At 44.0% G+C, this 25,639-nt stretch overlaps 1 protein-coding gene across 2 annotated transcripts in view; it reads left to right on the top strand.

Annotated features, from left to right (window-relative positions):
- NCBP1 (nuclear cap binding protein subunit 1) overlaps positions 1–23,489 on the top strand; it is a 32,863-nt gene extending 9,374 nt beyond the window's left edge. For both annotated transcript variants that reach the window (XM_053370616.1, XM_053370617.1), the window contains 19 exons: positions 156–263; positions 1,585–1,706; positions 2,374–2,443; positions 3,072–3,287; positions 4,693–4,790; positions 6,280–6,343; positions 7,351–7,461; positions 8,167–8,231; positions 9,559–9,621; positions 12,059–12,133; positions 12,800–12,903; positions 14,048–14,170; positions 14,727–14,829; positions 15,516–15,609; positions 17,123–17,226; positions 18,081–18,195; positions 19,537–19,680; positions 20,726–20,839; positions 22,795–23,489. In XM_053370616.1, the coding sequence (XP_053226591.1) occupies positions 156–263; positions 1,585–1,706; positions 2,374–2,443; positions 3,072–3,287; positions 4,693–4,790; positions 6,280–6,343; positions 7,351–7,461; positions 8,167–8,231; positions 9,559–9,621; positions 12,059–12,133; positions 12,800–12,903; positions 14,048–14,170; positions 14,727–14,829; positions 15,516–15,609; positions 17,123–17,226; positions 18,081–18,195; positions 19,537–19,680; positions 20,726–20,839; positions 22,795–22,908 (2,007 nt within the window). In that variant the 3' untranslated portion in view covers positions 22,909–23,489. The remainder of the gene's footprint in view (positions 1–155; positions 264–1,584; positions 1,707–2,373; positions 2,444–3,071; positions 3,288–4,692; positions 4,791–6,279; positions 6,344–7,350; positions 7,462–8,166; positions 8,232–9,558; positions 9,622–12,058; positions 12,134–12,799; positions 12,904–14,047; positions 14,171–14,726; positions 14,830–15,515; positions 15,610–17,122; positions 17,227–18,080; positions 18,196–19,536; positions 19,681–20,725; positions 20,840–22,794) is intronic.
- The last annotated feature ends 2,150 nt before the right edge of the window (positions 23,490–25,639 follow it).

Below are 25,639 nucleotides of genomic sequence, written 5' to 3'. Positions count from 1 at the left end.
CTCCTGCTCCCTCACCAAGGGCAGAAGGTAGTGCAGTCACAGTGGGACTCTGATTTTTGGAGAGCCTGCTTTTCTCTATCGGCTGAGGGAGGATCCCAAAGCAGATTCCATTCTCACCACAAGTAAACTCCCAGCTCCCTCTTCTCTTTCTCTAGGTCCGTTTTCTGTCTGATCTTGTGAATTGTCATGTAATAGCTGCCCCATCAATGGTGGCCATGTTTGAAAATTTCATTGCTGTGACTCAGGAGGAGGATGTGCCTCAGGTAAGCAAAGACATTCTTTTGTTCCATTGATGATTTTGCTTTTAAGATACCTGCCTTTGGAAGAAGAAAAAGCAGGCTTCCTCAACCTCGGCCCTCCTGCGTTTGGCCTACAACTCCCATGATCCTTAGCTAGCAGGACCAGTGGTGGGGGATGCTGGGAACTGTAGTCTCAAAGCACCTGGAGAGCCAAGGTTGAGGAAGCCTGAGAAAAAGAATGCTGCAACACAGTCAGAAACTTTCTATCAGGATTCTTGAAGGATCTATAATTCTAACCTGCTAGAGCCAACCCTAATTCAGGTTTGGGATTTGAAGCTCCTTGAATAAAACAGACACTGAAATGTCAAATTGTCAGGGAAAGGAATTTACCCTTTAGGAGGCCTGGACACAAACACATGATCAGAGAACCCATCACTTATCACCAGAACAGCCTGCTAGTGCCTCTACCAGAAACTCTGTTTATTCATATTTAACTTTGCCTTAGGAGACCAAATAACACCAGGGTGCTGGATTTGGGTTGGGGGGCCACCAGTTGCTTACTTCTAGACTAGATCATCTTGCGCACACCCGCTGACATCTCTACAGCATTATGGTATGTGCTCTTTCACTGAGCTATGTGGCCTTTCCGTTCTCTGGCTTGTTCATCTTCTGCGTATTTTCTGCAGCTGTTTTCATATTGGTATAGTTTTAGAACCGGTATTTAAAATATCTAGATCTGTGGGGTGATTTCTGCCAACTGCTAGCAAGATTGGGCATTTTCCAGGCCACGGGTGATCTAGGGAAAGTGAGGGTACATCCTAAATAAAATTGGAGGAAAGATGTGGTCAATTAAAGTAGAACTGAAATAAATGCTTATGCAACCAGTATGATGCATGAACAACTTTTGAGAATTTGCCCTCTTTGTTTAGTAGTCTAGTTACAGATATTTAGACAGCTGTTTATGGAAATTGGCCTGTTGTGTTTTAGAGAGCCAGCGTGGTGTAGTGGTTAAGAGCGGTGGACTCGTAATCTGGTGAACCGGGTTCGCATCTCCGCTCCTCCACATGCAGCTGCTGGGTGACCTTGGGCCAGTCACACTTCTTTGAAGTCTCTCAGCCCCACTCACCTCACAGAGTGTTTGTTGTGGGGGAGGAAGGGGAAGGAGAATGTTAGCCGCTTTGAGACTCCTTAAAGGGAGTGAAAGGCGGGATATCAAGTCCAAACTCCTCCTCCTCTTCTTCTTCTTGATGATGATTTGTGCTTGAAGCATTATATTGGAATACAAGCCCCTTGCCCTTGTTCCTTTTATGCGCCTGAACATTATCATCACTTCTGTTTGCCACAGGTACGCTGTGACTGGTATGTGTATGCTTTTCTCTCATCCTTACCTTGGGTGGGGAAGGAGTTGTATGAGAAGAAGGATGCTGAGATGGACCGCATCTTGTCCCAGGTTGAAAACTACCTGAAGTAAGAGAACAGTAACCAATCTGCTTTGCCTTATTAGATAGCAGAGTAGAAAAAAGTATTTGCTTTTTCGCAGTCTCTGTCCCCGCCCTCCTCTCCCCCTGGCCCCAAGGGGGGGGGGACATAGGACACATTACTGTGCAAAGTACTACAACTGTCATCACTCCTTATGTCCAACCAGTCTGGGACAGAAGATTACCAGACTGCACCAAGATTCAGAGGAAGAAAGAGCTAAGAAGCAGGCTCTCTGCTTCCTGAACCCCAGACAAAACACTTAAAACAGTAACAAGCAACCCAGATAGGAACTGGGTTTAGTACCATGCCACCACGTCCTCAAAGACAAATCCACAGACGCGCCGTAGGCCACCTGAACGAAGCTCACGGACCACAGTTTGGGAACCCAGGCCCTAGAATTTTATTAGATTTCGTTTTTTTGAATTGTGCTGAAGTCATCATGGTTATCATGTAACTTTAAAAGTGTGCTCTTAGGTCTTGACTTTTGACTTTCTTTTCAAAAGCCCCAAAGAAGAAAAAGGGGGGGGGGCGACTGAACTGGGAATTGGATAATTGAAAATGCATACCTAACCATACTCTGGCAACAAGCCCACCCCTCTGTCGATCATACTTGCTTATCTGAGTAACTTTTATATCTCCTCTCACTCTATTTCAGACGGCGTCAAAAGATTCACGTACCAATGCTACAAGTTTGGTCTGCTGATAAACCACATCCACAAGAAGAGGTAAAACGTGGCAAGGAGTCTTGAGTACATGTCACCACATATATCTGAATATTTTTATTTAAAATATATTGTCCTTTGTAGAGCTTGCAGTGTGGTTTACAAGTCCAAGATAAAATACTAATTGAGCGCATTTTAAAAATCAGTACATTATAAACCCTGGAATAATAAAAAAGATGTTTTTATCTGGCAACAAGAAGAAATGTTGGCACCCAGTAGGCCTCAAATAAAGTCTTCGGTTTTTAAAAAAAGAAAATTGTCATGTGGCACTGTGGGCTGCTGTTTTCAAATCCAAGTCATAACTTACTTATGTGGTTCTGTAGATCAAGGGGGTGGGGGCTAAACCGTGGCACTCCAGATGTTGCCAGACTACAAGTCCCATCACCCCTGAACATTGACTGTGATGGCTGAGCCTGATGGGGAGTTACAGTCAAACCAGTTCTGAAGCCCTACAGGCCAGCCACCTCTGCTTTCTTTCCTGAGGCACTAACAGCAGCAGAGGGCAAAAGGACGTTTGCGGGGATGGATGGAGAGTTGGCTTCCAAGTCGGGCAGTGGAGTGGACGGAAGAAGAAATGCCATTCTGTTGGCAGCGGGCGTCTTCCTGCATGATGGGCCCTTTTGTTTTTCAGTACTTGGATTGCCTGTGGGCTCAGGTTCAGAAGCTGAAGAAAGACCGCTGGCAAGAAAGGCACATCCCAAGGCCATACCTTGCTTTTGACAACGTGCTCTGTGAGGCACTGCAGCACAATCTGCCTCCCTTCACTCCGCCACCTCACACCGAAGACTCCGTTTACCCAATGCCAAGAGTTATCTTCAGAATGTTTGACTACACTGATGATCCCGAGGTGAGTTGCGTGTACGTACGGATGGTGGTTAACGGATTGAGGCTGAATCCTGACAAGACAGAAGCACTGTTCCTGGGGGACAGGGCAGACAGGTGTGGGGGGCTCCCTGGTCCTGAATGGGGTAACCAAAGAACCAAGTGCACAGCCTTGGGGTCATTCTGGACTCACAGCTGTCCATGGAGGCGCAGGTCAATTCTGTGTCCAGCTCCCTCTGGTATTCCAGCTGAGATCCTACCTGCCCCAGAGTAATCCTGCTTGGATTACTGCAATGTGCTCTACGTGGGGCTACCTTTGAAGGTGACTCAGAAACTACGACTAATCCAGAATGTGGCAACTAGACTGGTGACTGGGAGTGGCCGCTGAGACCATATGAAACCGGTCTTAAAGGGTCTACATTGGCTCTCAGTACGTTTCCCAGCACAATTCAGAGTGTTGGTGTTGATCTTTAAAGCCCTAAATGGCTTCAGACCTGAAAATCTGAAGGAACATCTCCATCCCCATCATTCAGCTCCCTGAGGGCCGCCTAGCGGTTCCCTCATTGCAAGAAGTGTAGTTACAGGGAACCAGGCAGAGGGCCTTCTTGGTAGTTGTGCCCGCCCTGTGGAATGCCCTCCCAGCAGATGTCAAAGAGATCAACTTTCCGTAGACATCTGAAGGTAGCCCTTTATTGGGAAGCTTTTAATGTCTGACGTTTTGCTGTGTTCTTTTATATTCTGCTGGAAGCCAACTAGAGTGGTTGCGGCAACCCATTCAGTTGGACAGGGTACAAGTAAATTATTATTAATTATTTGCAAGCATGAAGTGTGCCTCCAGTTTAAATCCCAGGGGGCAGGGGTGTTCGTTTAATTCATTGCAGTCCCTGACTATAAGAGAGAGACTTTATAACGGGGGTACAAAGTATTGTCTTCTCTCCCTTCCAAAAATTTTGGTTTGTACAGTTTCTTTGGGTCCTGGACAGTTTTAGACAAAGAGTTGTGTAGACCAACACTAGAGGCTTGCGGTAGTCGAGTGATTTTTTCAGGGCATAACCTGTCCCAACCTGCTCATGACAAACAAATATATTTTTGAAACTTTTGTTTCAAAAGTTGCTTTTCGTAGGCCATAGGGGGCTACTCAAAAAAGAATAAAGGATCTAAAGTTTCCTTGAGATCATGGAACCAGTTTCACAGTTCTTTGAATCCTGACCTGTTTTTAACAGCAGCAAAATTTATTATGGGGAAAAATAGTTTTTAGCATTTTGAAATTGCTTGCGAATGTTAAAGCCCCTAGAAAGAATAAATTGTATTGTATTATAACTATTGCCAAAGCTATAGTGCCAGTAATGCAGCCAAACTTTGTCATTTATTTTGTTTAAAGTGGACTTTTATGTTATATCACTTCTGCCGTTTCTTAATTCCTTCGACAGGGTCCTGTTATGCCTGGCAGTCATTCCGCTGAAAGATTTGTGATAGAGGAAAATCTTCACTGCATCATTAAATCACACTGGAAAGAAAGGAAGACATGGTAGGAGTTACTTTTCATGCAGGGCAACCATTAGGAGATCAAAAGACCTTTGTTTTCTACCTACCCGACAGCACTGTTTTCTGAGTGTGGCTAAAGAGCATATTTCCTCATGAGGTGAGGATGGCTGCAATTCACCAATTCATTCAAAAAGCAGCTTGCCTCTTCATCCAATTTCTGCTGTGAAAACCTCAAACTCTTCAGCTACATGTGCATCAAATTTCTGCAAATCGCACTGATCTGGAAAAGTTACATTTCACAGTGTCTCCACACAACATCTTGCCACCGCCTAAGCCAGCCCTTTCACAAGTGCAGTATATTAAAACCTTTGATAAAAATAAGGTCTATTATCTGATAAAGGGGGGAAAGGTATCTTTCCTGTCTGGCAGACAGTGACCTACCAAAAACCCAAGTGTCTTAAACTTTGAAATGAAACCCTATAAGGAATTATTCATAATGAAAAGTGATCAGGATAAAATATCTCCTAAAATATAATTTCCAGTTGCCAAGTGGGTTGTAGAAAACAAACTGAGAAGAGAGGGCCTCCTGGGATACAGTCCCCTGAAAGGACAAAACACTTCTGGGGTTACTCCTTTTTGAGCCACCTCAGATTTAGGCTGGAAGGAGAACTGCCCCTCTAATTTTGACTGCTTTCAAATGCAAAGGTAGAATTGAGGAACTGTAAAAATGGCGTGAGGGACGCAGGTGGCGCTGTGGGTAAAACCTCAGCGCCTAGGGCTTGCCGATCGTATGGTCGGCGGTTCGAATCCCCTTGACGGTGTGAGCTCCCGTCGTTCGGTCCCAGCGCCTGCCAACCCAGCAGTTCGAAAGCACCCCCGGGTGCAAGTACATAAATAGGGACCGCTTACTAGCAGGAAGGTAAACGGCGTTTCCGTGTGCTACGCTGGCTCGCCAGATGCAGCTTGTTACACTGGCCACGTGACCCGGAAGTGTCTCCGGACAGCGCTGGCCCCCGGCCTCTTAAATGAGATGGGCGCACAACCCCAGAGTCGGACACGACTGGCCCGTACAGGCAGGGGTACCTTTACCTTTAAAAATGGCGTGAGTCACTGATGTATCCAGGAGGGATATGATTTTAGAGTTGGGTAGCTGCAAAGGAACACACTTAGCATCCTAGAGAATTGCTGCTGTCTACTTGGGCGCGAAATGCTCTTTATCAAATTGTGTCTTGACAAGAAGTCCACAAAATAATGCTTTCAACATCCAGACCTCTGTTCTTGCAGTTTGTGTAATAATGGCACATGGATCTCTCATTCTAGTCAATCAAAACCTTATGGTGGGTTACAGATACTTGGAGTCATCTTCAGTTTGCATAGTCCTTTTGCTATGCTTGTGAGTCTTACTGTTACTTTAGTGCCAGCCCTGCATGTAAATTGATACACATGCACTTAGCAAGGCTTCAGTGTGCTTCCTAACTGACCTTTTTCTGTATTTGCATTCTTTGAATCACTGAGTCTGCCTTTTCCTCTAGTGCTGCTCAGTTACTGAGCTACCCAGGGAATAACAAGATCCCTCTGAACTACCACATAGTTGAGGTATGCATCTCTTTACCATATTTATCTTTTTCCTCTTTCAAAATGCCTTTACTTCCTATGCTGTAAATGCTATTATAATTTACCCAGACTCATTTGCAAAAAACACACCCTAGCTATGCAGAAAAGGAGGTTGAATCTGCGTCAAACCTCATCTATAGATAAATATGTTAAATGCTGATGAACTATATCTGGCTAAATTGTTGTTCTTTTATTTCCACCCCGTCCATCTGGCTGGGTTTCCCCAGCCACGCTGGGCAATTTATAGAATATATAAATGCTGAGGATAGTGGTTAGAGCAATTGACCTAAGGCTAATTTCAAGCCCCAACTTAACATTCCAGCTTATTGGGTGCCCTTGGGGTCGGTCCCTCTCGCTCAGCCAAACTTGCCTCACAGGGCAGTGGTGAGGATAAAATGGGGGCATTAGACCTTGGAGGAAAGGCAGGAAATAAATTTAAGAAATATGCAAGTTTGTGCATATTTGTGCAAAGTGTTGGTGCTGACCTTTAAAGCCCTAAATGGCCTCGGCCCAGTATACCCGAAGGAGCGTCTCCACTCCCAACGTTCAGCCCACACACAGAGGTCCAGCTCCGAGAGCCTTCTGGCAGTTCTCTCACTGCAAGAAGTGAGGTTACAGGGAACCAGGCAGAGGGCCTTTTCAGTAGTGGCATCCTACCATCAGATGTTAAGGAAATAAACAACTATCTGGCTTTTAGAAGCTACCTGAAGGCAGCCTTGTGTTGGGAAGTTTTTAATGTTTGATGCTTTCCTGTGTTTGATGTTTTAATTTGCTGGAAGCCTCCCCGAGTGGCTGGGGCAAGCCAGTCAGAGGGGCAGCATATCAATGAATTGTTATTGCTGCTGTTGCTGTTCTTAGAGCATAAGAAGGGTCATTTCACCACTATACCCCAACACTTGCCAGACTTAATACTAATAATGCCTTCTGATATCTGTTCAGATAAGACAGGTATACAGTTCATTGTATCTGTGTCATGTTTTCCCCCCCAGGTAATCTTTGCCGAGCTGTTTCAGCTTCCTATTCCACCACACACTGAGGTCATGTACACAACACTCCTTATTGAACTTTGCAAACTTCAGCCCGGCTCCTTACCCCAAGTTGTATCCTTTCTTCTCAACAACTCTGATATCAGTTAGCACATTTTTTGTAGGAAAAAATGTTAATGCATTATGTATTACTGTTCACAGCTGTATTAGAAGTCGGTTGGTTGCCGATGCAGGTTATTTTGATTAATCGCTGAAATGAAAGTTGTGACTAAAAATGTTTTCATTGGTAACCAATCTTATTCATCAGGCAAAAAGAGGAAGGCTACTCAGAAGCGTAATGGTTGTAGCCTGCCCTGAGGCCTATGGGTGAAGGGCAGGTAATGAATTAAAATAACAATTACAATAATTCTACATGGCAAATAAAATATTGCCCTGCCTCTTAAAGTGTCTAAATCCAAGATACAGTGGAACCTCGTTTGTCGAACGTAATCTGATCCAGAAGACCGACTTCCGAAACGTTCGACAATGGAGGCACAAAGGGCTGTCAGCAAATTCAGTTGAGAAAATTGAAAAACACGTAGCGGAAGTCATTCAACTTCCAAGGTGCGTTCGAAAACGGAAGTGTTTACTTCCGGGTTTTCGGCGTTTGGGTTCCCACATATTCGTCAACTGAGACGTTCGAGAACTGAGGTTCCACTGTACTTGATTTGAGTCTGATTCAGTAGCCTAGAACTCTAGGTTTGGGAACACACAGTTTCTCTCTTAACAAAGGGAGAGTTAAAGGTTCATCCATATTATTCCTTAAATGGAATCTTGCAGCTTGCACAAGCCACAGAAATGCTGTACATGCGCCTGGATACAATGAACACTACTTGCATAGACAGGTAAGTAAGTGCACTTACCTTTAGATTTCTAAGAAGTTTGTGAAGCAGGTTTCATCAGATGTCATGGAGCGGTTGGATGCAGAGGAATGGTGGGAGGAATCAAGCAAGGGAAGAAGGCTCGGAACCTGGGGTGGGGTGGGGGGACAACGGTGAGTGGTCAGAGGGAGAAGACCGGGAGGAAGAGGTGTTGGAAGCTGAAGAGGTAACGGCTTAGTGAGCTGGGAGAGTCTGGCAGGGGGAAGTCCAGAATCAGGCAGAAACTGAAGGAGGAGCAGAGTGGAAAGAGGGAGGCCAAGAGGCAGAGATGAGTCAGGCTGGTGGAGAGTTATAGGTGTCTCCCCTCTCCCCAACTCCCAGAACCAGAAGAGGCATGAAAAGGGCAGAGGAGAAATTGGCTGCATGCTGATGCCGTCTCCGATTGCTTCGGGAAAGCACTGGAGAGCAGGGGACTTAAGACAGCTGTGAGAAGGCAGGGGCTTTCAGTCTTGGCATTTGATTTTCATGGAGGAAGGCCGCAGGGAATGAGCCGCTCTGGTCACTAGGCCTGAAACTCAACAAAGTCTGTGCAGATCGTGTTTTTGTGCTAATAAAAAGTTAACCCCATTTTTGAGCTGTGTGATTACTGACAGGTGGGTTTCTGTGGCATCAGCTTATTTGAACTGAATAAATGTATAGCTGTTGTTTCCTGGTCACAGTAATTATCAAAGAGCATTTCTTAGTTGAGAGGGGGTAGCCAAGTACATCTTGGCTTGGAAGAGGAGCCAGGAGCATCTGAAAATACACTTTGAGTATTACATACAAAACTATTATCTGAAGCTTCCATATCTGAACTACAGTGGTACCTCTACTTGCAGACACGATCCATTCCAGGGTGCCGTTCGCACCCCAAAAAGTCTGCAAGCAGAGCGGTGCTTCTGCGCAAGCGTTGAGCGCGTTAGAGCGCTTCTGCCCATGCGCGCGTGGCGAAACTCGGAAATATACACTTCCGGGTTTGCCGCGTTCACAACCTGAAAAACCGCAATGTGAAGCAAACACAACAAGAGGTATGACTATACAATTAGCTTGTTTTACTAACTTCAAAGATAATTAGAACTTGCAGAAGATCCAGTTATCTGACAGCTTTGGGTATTCTGCACCTTAATCTTAATTTTTTAAGAGTTCTGTATGTACTTGCGCTTCATAACCAGTATTTCCAGGAATCCATTTCAACAAAATGGGTTGTGGCATTCTTTATAATGGCTAGGATATAGTGTGAATAATGTCACTGTGAATGGCTGTGGTTTGGTCTTCTGGGAGTTTGTGAAAGTTTCCTTCTTTTTTCATGAAGGTTCATTAATTGGTTTTCGCACCATTTGAATAATTTTCAATTCCGTTGGAGCTGGGAAGACTGGTAAGTTTATTTCTTGTTAGTTTCTCAATTGCTTTCACATATACTTTTGTAATTTTTCAGTGATTCTTATTATCTCCTTATGAAATATCCAAATTGTGCTAAATTCTGCAAATGTCAAATTACAAACGTGATATATTTTCAATGATTTCTGTGCAAGACTAAATAGTCCACAGGTATCTGTGGTTTAAAATGTCATTATGTGGGCTTCCGGGTTAGCGCCATCGGCTAATGGCGGATTCCCTCCGAGCTCCGGAGGGAATCGGCTCCGCAGGATCCGGGTCTTGCCACTGCGGTGACGCGGGGACCCTCAGAAATCACAGGCGCTGAAGCCTGTGAACCTGGTGACTCGGCGGGCACCATTTGCGCCCCCCGACCCGCGAAGGAGCCTTTTTAAAGGCTTCGGAACGGGGGACGGGGTGAGCGGTGCGGTACTGAGAGTCGACTGCTTCTCCTGCGGAGTGAAGCCGCATGCCATGGTCGGAGAGCGCTGACTTCTTCTTGTGAACAATTGGACTCCAAAAGCAACAACCCGTGAGTAATACGGAAATTGGATTTGTAAAGAAAAAATTTTTTTGAATTAGGCACGATCGGGGAAGGCGCAAACAGGAAGTCCGTCTCCCCGTCTTATAAATAATCTAAAGCAAGGACTAGCTAACTAAGGTCGAAAGAATTTCTTCTTCTTTATTGGGTAAAAGACATTAATTTCACGATTTGGCAGTATAAGTAATTTCACTGGAGGATAAGAGCTAATTTTGAGAGCTGAAGTGCCACCCCCCCTGGACCCGGGAGTGATCCGCGAGAGAGCCTGTTGAGGAGATATAGAAGAGTTTGACAGCTGTCAAATTAGCTGTCAAGAAGGAAAAAGAGAACTTTGTTTCTGCTGTCTCTGCTGGATATATTTGCTACAATTTGGTTATATTTTGTTGAAAACAAGGAAGAACTGATACAAACTAACTTGATTTTTGGATTTGAACTGGAAGGAAGATAAAGTAACCAAAATCCCTCTAGAGGGGATTTTGGGACATTACAAGAATGGCTGAAGGAGGAAAAATTCAAGCTAAATTGGACAGAGTGTTTCTTCTCTTGGGAAAGTTACAAGGCCAAATTGATGTTTTGGCTACAAATGTTGCAACTCTGGACTTAACAGTAAACAAATTCATTGAATTTGATAAGGACTTGACTCAGGAAGTTCATGCAGCTGGACAAGAAGAGAAACTTGAGAGATTTGAGAGTGTGGAGAAAGAGATATATGTTGTTTCTGAGGAAAAGGAAGGAGGAGATGTAATGTTGCAGATGACAAAGGAGAGCCAGAGGCCTGACATGATGGCTACAAAGGAAAATAAGTACTGGATGATGAAAATCTGTTTTGAATTGAAGATTGAAGAATGGAGAGATCTCCTTATGTGGAGATCTGAAGACCTATGGATTACAAATTTGATTAAGGTGAAAGTTGGAGCTTTTGGGACATTTGGACTTAAAAGGAGTAAGAAACAAGATTCGGGCTCCACTTTTAAGTATGGAGGTCTGGCTGGAAGAAATATGGACCCTATCGGGACAGAGCTTCTCCGAGATCTGGTGTTTAATATAAAGGACTACCAAAAAAACCGGCAGAGAGGAATTGAGAGAGAATTAAGAGCCTCGGATGTGAGGTCTCCAGGCTGATAGTAGACTAAGACTGATGGACATTTGTTGGGGATTTTCATTTCATTTATTACAGCCATAGGCCCATACAGGTAAAAACAACACATAAGTGACAGCTTGTGCCGTAGGGGGGGGGGGGGAAAAACCGGGATTGAAACCGGAAAAGGGTGGGGTAGGGTTTGGGAATCCAAAGGGTGCATAATTATAATCTGTTTTTTCTATTTTGTTTTGTTATTAGTATGAAAATTGGGGAATTCGTGGAAGGGAATTTGGGTCGACTTTAGAAAAAAGTTTTAAGAATGAGCACTGATGTTTAAATACTGATGTTTATAAGTTAAAATTGGTTTTTCTAAAATGAATTAAATATAAAAAGGTCAAAAATTGGGGACAAGAACTTGTTGAATTAACAATTTGAATTGGAATATAAGAAGGGGAGGTGTGGGGAAGTCAGGGAAATATGTTATTGAAAATAAGGGTTGTAAACTTTATGTGTTTTTAACTTTTTTGTTTTTTCTTTTTTCTTTTGATTTTTTAATGTATAAAGGTGGAAAAACTCAATAAATATCTTTAAAAAATAAAATAAAATGTCATTATGTGTAATTATGTAAGCTTTGCTGCCTTAAACTGTAACCCCCAGTACTGTATGAATTTGCTTCCTAGTGGCTCTGACAATGCAGAGAGCCAAAGAAGCACAACATTGAAGATTGAAGCTTCCTAAATCAGTGCATATTAGACAAATAAGCCTTTATATGCTTCTCTGGGTAATAGCAATTGCACAATTTTGTTCCAATGATAGGTCAGATTGTCTTTCTGAGGACCTTGACAAACCCAGACCTAAATTCGTAAGAGAAGTTTTGGAAAAATGTATGAGGTGAGTGAGGCATCGGAATTGCAGAAGGGGTAGTATTCTAATAGATATAGCCTATTTTTCCAACTTAATGCAGTTGCTAAAGTGAGGAAGAAATAATATCAGCTCCCACTCCAAAGCAATAGTATTTGCTTAGTCTTTGTATGTTTGTCCAGGAATAGGGCACTTACGTACTATGAGTTAAGACATCATCTGGATGGTATTTGCCTCACTAACAGGAGGGGAACAGTAGTTGGAAGTATTATGCTGGGAGAAAAATCAGTAAATAAAAATAGTGCTTTTGAATGAATTTTTAAAATTCTCTCTAAGTTTAGATTCCTCAGTTTAATTCCTTGTTTTGTAATGTCTAATGATCAAACAACAAAAACAAAATTGACTAAATGGAAAACAATTGAGCATACAAATAAATGATCCTAAATAGTTACTGGGAAGTAACTTCTATTCAGATCAGTGGAGCTGACTTCTGTGTAAGGGGCATAATTGTACTTTGGACTATTTCTTTCCTGTTTCAGTGTAAAGCATAAGACTTTGATTTTGCCATATCTAGATTTATAATCTGCATTCACTGAGTCTGAGTAAGGGTTCATGCTTGGCTGGGTTTTCTCCATAGACCTGTATCATGATAGGAGTATCACTTCTTCATCTTACGCAAAATCTTTTTTTTCCTAGACTTTCCTACCACCAACGAATAGTGGATATTGTTCCTGCTACTTTTTCAGTCCTAACTCCTGCAAATCCAGCATGTATTTATAAATACGGAGATGAAAGCAACAGTATGTATATGGGTTATGTACTTGCTGCAGTGTTTTCTATTTTTTAATAGTTGGACTAGTTTTGTTGAATCTGTCTTTGGGGAACTGGTGTGGTCTAGTGGGTAAGAGGCTGAGCTGTGGATTGAGGAGGGGTCCTGGTTCAAATTTGGCCCCTGACATAGACTCAACAGGCATTCTTGAGCAAGCAACTCTCTCAAAGCTACAACCTCCATCTGCATATGAGAATAATGATGGAATGTTGTAAGGATTACAAGAGAACAAGGAAATTCTTTAGCACTGTTTGTTTTGTTATAGCCTGAGCTTCCTCTAAAACAGCCTTTCTCAACCTGTGGGTCCCCAGATGTTGTTGAACTACAACTCCCATCACCCCTAGCTAGCAAAGCCAGATCTCAGGGATGATGGGAGTTGTAGTCCAACAACATCTGGGGACCCACAGGTTGAGAACCGCTGCTGTAAAAGGTCCAGAACAGCCTACAAGCAGCTCCTAATCTATAATCCAGGTCCACACCTGCTTTGCTTCAACAATATGATCGCAGAAGGTGCCTCTAACGATGTACAGTCATACCTTGGTTCTTAAATGTAATCCATTCCGGAAGTCCGTTCGACTTCCAAAATGTTCAGAAACCAAGGCGCAGCTTCCACTTGGCTGCAGGAGCTTCCTGCACGCAAGCAGAAGCGGCGTCGGACGTTCAGCTTCCGAAAAACTTTTGAAAACACTTCCAGGTTTTCGGCATTTGGGAGCCAAAACATCCAAGTACCAAGGTGTTCGTGAACCCAAGGTGCTACTGTATTTGTCAGTTTCCTGCATGGCAGTCCAGTTTTTATGTTTGGAGCTCCTCAAAAGAGTTCGAGGAGCCTGGCAAACTGCTGTGCAGAAAACCAGGCCAGCCTATTAGTGTGCAGGCAACTCCGGAATGAACAGTGTGTTCATTCTTAACAAGTTTTAAAACTTAACATCTAGGCTGGTGGAAGAAAGAAGGAGGGTGAAGTTTGACTTGGTTGTTCATTCTACTCATTACATGACCTGGAAGTCTGCAAGATGATGACTTCCAAAGAATGGCGTTTCTGCTGTCTTGGCTTTTATGAGGAAATAGGGCTTTTTAAAAAAAACTAAAGGTAACTTTGCTTCTTTGTTTATTTGTAGAGTCTCTTCCAGGATACAACGTTGCGCTCTGCTTAAACATCGCCATTAAAAACAAAGCAAGCAACGATGAGATTTTCACTATTTTGAAGGATGTGCCCAACCCTAATCAGGATGATGATGATGGTAAGAACTTCTGATAGCTGTAGTCAGGTGCTCCTAGTTCTTTCCGTATTTAAGCTTATTTCATTGTTCTGTAGAAGTGCTACTTTGCAACGTCGTCTTCTCTGAATGCATAGATTTAAACTTAGTTTCCATCATTCAACAAGTGTACAAAATATTAAGGAAACTGGATGACATGAGGTAAAAAAGATGGATCACTTGATATGGAATGATCCTCCCATAGAATTTTTGACTTTCTTTGGACATCTGACCCCACCAGTCATCCGCTCTCTGCCTCATACACACAACAGTTTAGCTTTGCGCAATGGCTGTTGTTTATATAGCAACATCTGTATTTGGTGCTTTACAAAGAATGGCACAAGAGACGAAAACAGAAGCGGAGAAAAATTGGGGAGGAAAATGGCTACTCTTTGGTTTCATGTGCACACACTTAGGCTTAGTTACACACAGAGAGAGATCGTACTTGCCTTTGGTTACATAGGCATAGACTTTTTTTTTTAAGGCAGAAAAATGTGGGTGCTGAATCAAAGGCTGACTCAAATGTAACTTTTTTTTTCAGATGAAGGCTTCTCTTTTAATCCTTTAAAAATAGAGGTGTTTGTGCAGACACTGCTGCATTTGGCCGCAAAGTCATTCAGTCACTCCTTCAGTGCTCTGGGAAGGTAAGTATAACCACAAAGTTGCCAGTGCTATCAATAACACACTGCTACTGGCTCATATAACCAGTTTTAATTGTTTCTTACTTTATGAAGAGCCTGCCTGGAATTGATTCACAAGGCAGAAACTGCAAGACAGTTTTGCAAAAACCTTCGATTAAAGTATTTATCATTATTGTTTACTTGTAGGGAGAGATGAGATGCATATTGCTTTTTCTATCATACTATCAGTCAGCTGAACCTATGGGCCCCTTGGTTAGCAGGACTATCTGTCCTTGTGTGGTACTCCGGGTAACAGACAAGCTATCACTGCTGCGCTATCTTATTTTACTTGTAACCAGCAGGTGGGCTGCGGAGGAGATGCTTGAGATGAGGTGGTGTTCCCCCAAATCACCTTGCTGGTTGACAACAGCAAGTGCATGTTGGATCCCTGTGGGAGACTGTCAGAGCTCTTGCCTCCTCCCATTCTGAAAGAGACTCTGCTCTATATGACTCAAAAAGGAGGGCACAGAATCATCTAGCTTTCTTCTCACCCTCTCAGCCTTGCCACTCAACAACTGTAGGTCCAAAGTGAGCTGTAGCCCTTGTTCAGCAATCAGCTTTTGAATGTCAGGTCACAGCCAGTGAAAGAGCAGGCAATATACTTTACCTCTTAACGGCCTTTCATTGCTATCTTTTCCTGTTCTGATAAGATTCCGCGAAGTCTTCAAAGCGCTGGCGGAAAGCGATGAAGGGAAGCTGCATGTGCTCAGAGTTACGTATGAAGTGTGGAAGAATCATCCACAGGTGAGAGTGAATGGACTTATAGGTTTCCTCCTTTTTCCACTCATTCAAAAAATACCTTTAAGTTCCATCGATTGATTTCGGTGTAAATTTTGTCTGCTGCACACCAGGCCCTAAATCAGGCTTCCTCAACCTCGGCCCTCCAGCACTCACGGAGGAAGAGGAGTGCGCGGCTGCCCCTGCAGGCAGCGCGCCCCGCCCCCGCCTGCTCTCCACCCCACCCCCCCGGTGCTGGAGCATGAAGCTCCGCCACTGCCCTCCAGATGTTTTTGGCCTACAACTCCCCTGATCCCTAGCTAGCAGGACCCAGTGGTCAGGGATGATGGGAATTGTAGTATCAGAACTTCTGGAGGGCCGAGGTTGAGAAAGCCTGCCCTAAATCCGTGGGAGATTATTTCAGTGTTGCCTTTCGCTTTCCGCTGCCCATTTTGCAGTTCACTTTCTCTTGCAGGCTCTGCACTGATTGTACATTAGAATGTATTGATGATGCATTTGAGATAAGATATATGACGTATAAAATTAGTGTGGCTTATATTCAGAGCCGAGCGCCAGCACTGGCTTGGGGAGCAGTGCACAAAGCGCCGTCCATCCCCCATTCAGCGTGGTAGTGCCAGGAGGCAGGCTGCACCCGCAAATAAGCCTTGAATTTTAAAGGTGCTGCTTATTTGCAGATGCGGCTTATAGTCAGGTCAATACGGTAATACAGTCATACCTTGGGTTGAAGTAGCTTCGGGATGAGTATTTTCGGGTTGCGCTCTGCAGCGACTCGGAAGTAACGGAGCGCGTTACTTCTGGGTTTCGCCACTCGCACATGCGCAGACGGTCAAAATGACATCACGCGCATGCGCGGAAGAGGGTTGCGTTCGCTTCAGGATGTGAACGGGACTCTGGAACGGTTCCCATTCGCATCCAGAGGTACCACTGTACCTTATTTGTAGTATTAAACAACATTCCACATGTATTTTCCCTGTAAGCTTCATGATAGCTCATTATCACTGCATGAGCAATGATTCCCAATCTTTGAATAATTAGACAGAGTGCCCTAGACACCTGTTTCTGTACAGCAATTAAGCTGGAATAAACCCTGCATGCAGATTTAACAATTCAAGGTACTATTTTGTTACTTGGAGTGTAGTTTCCTTTAGGTTTAAATTGCAGGCAGCAGGGATAACACAGCTAATATTGCCTCCCAATGCAGAGACTTCTCTCTTAAGTGACGCACCTTGAACTCTCTTTTGTGACTCGCACCAAAGCACAGGGGAGTAAGCTCATCTCATGGTTTTGCAACCTTTTTTTATTCTGAATTAAATTTCAAAAATAAAAAGTGTACCATAGTTTTCAAAAAATTAGGAAGCAGCATTAGATTATGCTTCCTGAGTTGTCACCACTATAAGATAGTTGAGCAGGAGAGACAGGGGTGTGCCTTTATTTTGCCTAATCTGTTCGTTTCAGTAGCAAATGAGCACCTGCTTTTGATAAGCTGATCCAGAAACCCTTTGCTTCCCTTTTCACGCAGATGATTGCTGTGCTGGTGGATAAGATGATTCGCACACAGATTGTGGATTGTGCTGCAGTAGCAAACTGGATTTTCTCTCCAGAGCTGGCTCATGATTTCACTAGGTAACTAGATGTAAATCTCCCTCTTCCACCCCCCTTTTTTTAATTGTTTGGGTTGTGATTTGAATGATGCTGGCAGCAGATCACCTTTTAACTTTCTCAAAATATTTGTGTTGGGTAAACAGTCTTTCACTCAGCTTTTCAAAACCCACACGAAGAAATTACAGATTTTTTTGTAATTCAACCATTTCTGTTTATGGCAGGGAGCAAAATCCTGGTGCGTTGGGCCCAATGCACACACATTATGCTGCAACAAACCTGGATTTGCCAGAGTGTGTGAATGACAATAGGCCACAGCCGGTGCCGGTTCTTTCTCATGTACATGTACAATGCACTCCAGGTTGCAAACAGAATTGTTACATTCATGCTTGATACTTCAAGAGATGTGGTTTACAGTACAGTCAAACCTCACATCCCGAACGCCTCTGTTTTGGAACGATTCGGTTTCCAAACGCCGAAAACCTGGAAGTAAATGCTCCAGTTTTCAACCAGTTTTCGGAAGCTGGACGTCCAACACGGCTTCCGCTTGAGTGCAGGAAGCTCCTGAAACCAATCGGAAGCCGCACCTCAGTTGTTGGACATTTCGGAAGCCGAACGGGCTTCCGGAACAGATTATGTTCGACAACCGAGGTTTTACTGCACATCTAAGACATCATTTATGAAATGCCCCTTAAAATGAATTGTAGGGAAGATCCATTGATGGTACAGGTTGTTTTTTCCTAATCCACAGCCTCCTGTATCCTGCAGTTAATAGCCAGCTTTACAAGAGAGCATATACGATGTGTACATTAGCATTATGACTGAAACGAGCCAAAGTATATTGTATTAACTAGAGCGTCTGTTTCTTTCTCTGCTAGGTTTTATATCTGGGAAATCTTACACTCAACAATCCGTAAGATGAACAAGCACGTGGTGATGATCCAAAAGGAGCTAGAGGAGGCCAAAGCGAGATTAGCCAAACAGCACAAACGTGTAGGTAACCATTTTCCAGGGCTGTGGAAAAAACGTTACTTGATGTAAAGATGTGTATAAACAGCAGTATTGTAACTCTTTTCCACCAACAATAAAAACGAAAGAATTGCTGTACTGTGTAAAAGTCCAACACTCTGTTTTCAGCAGCAGCAGCCAGCCAGAGGCTTCTGTAAACGTCATCCTGTGTTTGTCTCCATCATCTGATACATTGCCTCTGAAAAATGGGGGATAGCCTGGCAAATAGCCATTAGTAGACCTATCTTCCATGGATGTGCCCATTCCCTTTTTTAAAAAGCCATCGAGCAAATAGCAATCGCCACATCTTGAGGTAATATGTTGATTATGAGTGTTATGTCTGGTAGACCAAAGGACCAAATTAGGCTGTTACTTTCATTGTGTAGCAAGGAGCTTCATCTGAGCTTTTTCTTTATATAATCCCAGGCACAATTGACTGATTGTCATCAGGAACACATACAAGGAGGAGAGGTTTACCCCATTCCTTCCTAGCAGTGATCCTGACTAAAATTGCTGCACCCTAGTCTAGCTATGAGGCTTACATGAAAAGTTCCCATTGATGCCAGTGCAAGCTTTTGTTTTTGTTAAGACTCAGACCCCCCTGCCTTGCACACGCTGTTCCTGATGACATTGGCCACCTCTGCAGCTGCAACATTGGGCAGTAGCCAAACCGCTCGTTCCATCAGTGCAAGGTTTATTTTTGCACAATACACACATACACCTCTGACACACTCTGTGCATTCTCCCAGATCTGCTCCATGGGGCTGGGGGAAACCCCAGAACAGAGTTAGGGGGCTCGAGGGGAGAGGAAGTTCTGTTGCCCAGCCAAAAGTCCTTGCACTGATAGAAAGTGTACAGTGAATACTGGCCTAAATTATGCCAGAAATCTAATAGGACATGCAGAGATCAGAAATTCTTGCAGTGACTTGAGTTTCTCATTGTATTGTGTGCCACTGTGACAACCCCCTTTCTTTCCCTGAGAACCCCAGAGCAGCTTATATTGGGAATCCCAAGTGGTTTCCTGTGCTGGGTCAGCTTATCTTTACTGTAGATCAATATTTCATGGCTTCAGGCAACACATGCAGCAGTACCTTTTTATTTTGTTATATCTTACACGTTGCATTTATTCTTTTAGTAAATGCTATAGATGCATGCTAAAATCATGACTGTAGCTCACGTCAAGCTGGAAGAGAGAAGCTTTCAGCGCTTTTGTGGGACAGGTCTCTATAAACTAAAAAAGGGAGTGAAACAGAATGTGCCCTAGCTAACCTTTTGGTCTCGGAGCTCTTATGATCCCCCTGTTAAATGTTAACTATTCCTCCCCAGCGAGACAGTGATGATGACGACGATGACGACGATCGAAGTAGCGACAGGGAGGATGGACCCCTCGAAGAGCAGATAGAACGCCTGCAAGAAAAAGTTGAATCGGCTCAAAGTGAACAAAAAAACCTCTTCCTTGTAATATTCCAGGTAAATGCAGAAATATTCATTGGCTTTTTGAAAATGAGTTACCCTATTTTTCCGTGTATAACATGACCCCTATTTTGGGGGACTGAAATTTATTAAAATGCGGGAAGACGACCCCCATTAAAAAAAAATATTTTAGAGTAAAGAAAACCTAGTCTTATAGATGGAAAAGAACGGTAATAGAAGATGGGCTGTTGAGTGTTGGGGAAGCTATGAACCTCATCTTTGCGAAACTTTTTAATGTGTATTTTAACCCTTTAAGTTAACCAGTTTTACTGTGGGTGTTTTTGGTGTGAAATTGCTTGAGGTATTTTATGGGAAGTGATTCATAAATGGAACCAAATAAATGATATGAAAAGTTTCAAGTAGAGGAAGCAATTCCAAGTGTTTGGGAACTTGAGGGGGAATTCATTGCAGTGCTAAGTTAAAGTCCCTGAACTGTACTGCTAGTTGTACTAGCATAGGAGTCAGCAAACATTTTCAGCAGGGGGCCGGTCCACTGTCCCTCAGACCTTGCGGGGGGCTGGACTATATTTTGGGGGAAAAATAAAAATGAACTAATTCCTATGCCCCACAAATAACCCAGAGATGCTTTTTAAATAAAAGGGCACATTCTACTCATGTAAAAACACGCTGATTCCTGGACTGTCCACGGGCCAGATTGAGAAGGCGATTGGGCTGGATCCGGCCCCCAGACCTTAGTTTGCCTACCCATGTGCTAGCAGAATGGCTTGTGCTGGATAAGCTCTATAAGGCAGCACAGTCTCATAGCTGTGGTTAAGCAACAGATTGCTGTAGCCCTGATACTGTTGCACAACCAGCTTCAAGAAGTGAAACTATTGTGCTGGCCTGTTCTCACGCTCGTTGAACCTGGGAAAAGATCTCTGGAAATTAGCAGTGAATTCTGTGCTAAGTGGCGCTGTTCTGTCATGAAATTTCCATTCTTTAATTTGAAATACTATTTCTCACATGTCCTCATTCTCTTGTCTTGTCTGTGGACGTTGACTTCCCTGTATTTGAAAGATGTTGCTAATATTGCCCTTTCCAGCGCTTCATTATGATCCTCACGGAGCACTTAGTGCGATGTGAAACAGGAGGCATTGATGTGATTACACCTTGGTACAAGAACTGTATAGAGAGGCTGCAGCAGATCTTCTTACAGGTAGGTCTCATTCCTTTCCGAAGTCACGAATGTGGTAACTAGAAATTGCATAGAAATGTGGTCGCACAGAAATGATAATTCTGCATTCGCAAGTACTTGCTTGAGGTAAATGTTCAGGAGGAAGCTATATTCGGCTGATAGTCCATATAAATGGGCTTTTTCAAAATCGTTTATGCTAGAGGCCAATATACAGTGGTGCCCCGCAAGACGAATGCCTCGCAAGACGGAAAACCCGCTAGACGAAAGGGTTTTCCGTTTTGGAGGTGCTTCGCAAAACGAATTTCCTATGGGCTTGCTTCGCAAGACGAAAATGTCTTGCGAGTTCCTGCGGGGGTTTTTTCCTCCCCCCCCTTTTTCCCAAGCCGCTAAGCCGCTTATCAGCTGGTCCGCTAAGCCGCTTAACAGCTGATCTGCTAAGCCGCTAAGCCGCTGATCGCTAAGCCGCTTATCAGCTGATCTGCTAAGCCGCTTAACAGCTGATCCCCTAAGCCGCTTAACAGCTGATCGCTAAGCCGCTTATCAGCTGATCCCCTAAGCCGCTAAGCCGCTTAACAGCTAATCGCTAAGCTGCTTAACAGCTGATCCGCTAAGCCACTAATAGCGCTAAGCCGCTAATGGGCTTGCTTTGCAAGACGAAAAAACCGCAAGACGAAGAGACTTGCGGAACGGATTCTTTTCGTCTTGCGAGGCACCACTGTAAACCTGAGGCAGGTTTCACTTACCGTATTTTTCGCACCATAGGGCGCACCGGACCATAGGGCGCACCCAGTTTTTTGGGGGGGAAATAAAGGGGAAAAAATTATTTCCCCCCCAGGCGCGGGGCTGGGGCGGGGGAAGCTGGAGCTTCCCCCGACCCCAGCCCCCAAACAGACAGCTCTCTGCAAGCCGTGGGAGCGCTCCCACAGCTTGCTGAGAGGTCCGCGAAGCCTGGGCGCACTGATCTCAGCGCGCGCAGGCTTCGGCATGCTGGCAACTCTCCGCAAGCAGCGGGAGCGCTCCCGCTGCTTGCGGAGAGGTCCGCGAAGCCTGGACGCGCTGAGCTCAGCGCGCGCAGGCTTCGGCATGCAGGCAACTCTCCGCAAGCAGCGGGAGCGCTCCCGCTGCTTGCGGAGAGGTCCGCGAAGCCTGGACGTGCTGAGCTCAGCGCACGCAGGCCTGAGCATGCAGGCAACTCTCCGCAAGCAGCGGGAGCCCAGCGCTGGGCTCCCGCTGCTTGCAGAGAGGTGTGCGAAGCCTGGAGAGCGTGAGGGGTCGGTGCGCACCGACCCCTCTCACTCTCCAGGCTTCAGCGAAAGCCTGCATTCGCACCATAGGACGCACACACATTTCCCCTTCATTTTTGGAGGGGAAAAAGTGCGTCCTATGGTGCGAAAAATACGGTACTCTTTCTATACAGAAGCACATCTTGCTTGTCTTAAACCGACTGATTGTTCCTGTCATTTTCGTTTATGATTAAGACCAGGGGTCAGCAAACCTTTTCAGCAGGGGGCCGGTACACTGTCCCTCAGACCTTTGTGGAGGGCCGGACTATATTTTGAGGGGGGGGGAAATGAACAAATTCCTATGTCCCACAAATAACCCAGAGATGCATTTTAAATAAAAGCACACATTCTACTCATGTAAAAACACGCTGTCCGCGGGCCGGATTTAGAAGGTAATTGGGCCAGATCCAGCACCTGGGTCTTAGTTTGCCTACCCATGATTAAGACTATCCAGCCCTTCAACCATTTTTATACTATTCTTCTCCCTGTCTCTGGCTGCTCTTCTCAGGTTCTTTTTTTTTAAAAGTGGAATGAGCAGAATTGCAGGCGACATTCTCGGTGTATTTTATCCATTCATAATAAGTTTCTGGTGTTCCTCAGCTGCCGAGTGAATGCGGGGGGACTGTGCTTTCTCTCACTATGTCCTGCCAAGACCAGTAATGAATAACTGAGACGGCTCTTTTCTGTCTGCAGCATCACCAGATCATCCATCAGTACATGGTGACGTTGGAGAACCTTCTCTTCACAGCAGAATTGGATCATCATATATTGGCTGTATTTCAGCAGTTCTGTGCATTGCAGGCCTGAGAGACTTCGTTTTTGTACAGGACTCAATTGACTTCACCTTTTTAAAACAAAAATGGGAAAATTGATGAGGGAAGAGGAGGAAAGAAGCTTTTAATTGGAAAACAAGCTTGCCGTGCTGTCGTAGATAAGCTACTCGGCACTCAAACGGGGCAGTTCTTTTAGCAGTAGAGGCCTAACTCTGTTTTATGACTTCTAGGTGACTGGGATGGAATAATGTGTGGATTTCTAATTTTGAAATGGTTTGAATGCTGGCTTCATCGTGGCATTTGTTTTGTCCCCTTCTGTTGTTTGTATAAAAATAAAAATAGGGAATAAATAGGATTGGTTACCTTTGCTTGGCCCTTACATAAGAATGAATTCCCTCATTATAATAATGTGAAGCAAGCATCAAGGCTTGTGAATCTGAAGAGCAGCTTCCCAGTGAGTAAGATTAAACTCTCTGAGGGACAGGAGCATAGGACATGTGAAATGCTAAACAGGTCAAGCCTCCAGAGTAGCCTAGAGTATATGTTTGTTATCAAAATTAATTTTCATGGTTGTATGAAACATGGTTGAAATACAATCAGAATATGTTTTTTAAATCTGCCTATTGTGCTTATTTTGGATCTCAACGAATAGGTGAAACATATATTTAGGTCGCAAACATCCTCTAAGAAATAACTACAATACATAATGATTTCTTAAGTGTTTCACATATGTTCTTGATGGAGGGTGGGGTGGGGGTTGAGACTCATATGACTTCGTAACAGTGGAAGGTGTGGCGCTCACCTACTTGTTGGCAGCTCCAGAATGTGTTCTGCTCCAGCCATCATTACAGGGTAACTTTCTGAAAAAAGCAAATTGACTGTGAGCTGGACTGGGAAGAACCTTGTCTCCAGACCATCTCACTTTGTTAAGAAGAAAGCAGCCTGGTCTGCTGTAAAAGAATTAATAATAATAATAATAATAATAATAATAATAATAATAATAATAAAGCATTGATGCATGTTGTGCATCGTCCTAAATGCTCATACTTGCTCAGGAATTTGGCCAGGATGAAGTGCTGAGTTAGAAATGGCTTCGCAAGACATCTTGGTCACACCCTTCTTAGCTCTGGGAGAAACAACCTATCCAGATCCACCACAGGGCTTAATTGTATTCCCAGATGCCATGAACCTGTTTCTCTGCCCAAGGACTGTGTGAAGAAGACTTGGTGGTTTTTCCGAAGACCTCACATTCTGCAATTCAGTGGTACTGTTGTATTTCTCACCTATATCATCTTGGCCATGAACAACTATAAAGGATGGGCAAAACTTGGGAGTGATGGTAAAGACTGGACAGGCTACTGTCTCATATTAGAAAAGAGTATTTTAGCAGTCCTAAATTACGGGTCTAAATTAGCTTTTTCCTAATCTTTGACTAACTCAGGAATGGAGTCGGACAAATTAAGACAAGAAACAAAGTATTAAGCTGCATTGAAAAACTGACAGATTGCCAGATCCGGATGGTATCTTAAAGGATTCAGAATGAATTTGTGATCTTCTAACAAAATTATGTAACTTGTCTCAGAGGTTTGCCTCCTGAGGCATTCTCACAGGAGTGTACATCAGTATTTGCAGTCCCAAGTGTTGCTAGATGTGCCTACCTTTCCTCGTTGCACAGAACCATTTCTCCCTGATTAATTTCCCCAAGCACTTAATTTGCATCTGGTTTCTCTACACACCTCGTTACTGAATGCCTTCACCATTTAAGTTGTTTCTTACTGAAAAGCTTGAGATTGTCTTGGCTTAAAAGCCCTTGCTGTGGTGTACATAAAATCACTGCTTTGTGTACGTATGTGAGATGCCACTGGATTCGCACTTGAGCTGCTGCTTCTCAGCTTTCATTTTAACTAATGAAAGTTACATGTACTTAAGTGTGCTAAGGACTGCTGGCTAAATAAGATCTCAAGTGGTTAAGGGAAGGGATCTTCTGGCTTTTCCTCTCCAGCAAAACTAGAAACCATACACGTGCATAATTTAAGGGGGGCCACTTCCTGTAATTCCAACTTTTGTAGAGCATTACCAAGCCCTGGCGCTGTGGGTTAAACCACAGAGCCTAGGACTTGCCGATCAGAAGGTTGGCGGTTCGAATCCCGGCAACAGGGTGAGCTCCTGTTGCTTGGTCCCTGCTCCTGCCAACCTAGCAGTTCGAAAGCATGTCAAAGTTCAAGTAGATAGCGGGAAGGTAAACGGCGTTTCCGTGTGCTGCTCTGGTTCGCCAGAAGCGGCTTAGTCATGCTGGCCACATGACCCGGAAGCTGTACGCCGGCTCCCTCGGCCAATAAAGCGAGATGAGCGCCGCAACCCCAGAGTCAGCCACGACTGGACCTAATGGTCAGGGGTCCCTTTACCTTTACCTTACCAAGCCCTAGTAAATTACTTCAGTAGCATCTTTAGTCCCAAATAAACAAAATGCTATTGGGATGTACACCCAGTGGAAGTCTTAACACTTTGTATCACGCTATTAGAATATCCAGCAGGAATTACTGAAGATAATGTGCAATGAAAGATAAAGGGATGAGAATACCATTGTTTTCATTTATTTTATTTTATTAGCAGTGATACACAATACAATTCAATCCTTACATGATTCAGCAGGCTGCACAGTTCTCCCATTAAATCAGATTTTTAACATTGCATTTCAATTGTGGATGAGGAAGACTGCGTGTAAAAAAAGTCGCTGAGAACTTAGTTCATTGGATTAAAAAAAA

Source organism: Podarcis raffonei, chromosome 17 (genome assembly GCF_027172205.1).
Source record: "Podarcis raffonei isolate rPodRaf1 chromosome 17, rPodRaf1.pri, whole genome shotgun sequence".
In the NCBI taxonomy this organism is placed as follows: domain Eukaryota; kingdom Metazoa; phylum Chordata; class Lepidosauria; order Squamata; family Lacertidae; genus Podarcis; species Podarcis raffonei.
Note: the sequence above shows the minus strand (reverse complement) of the source record. Positions and strands in the feature narration are given on the sequence as shown.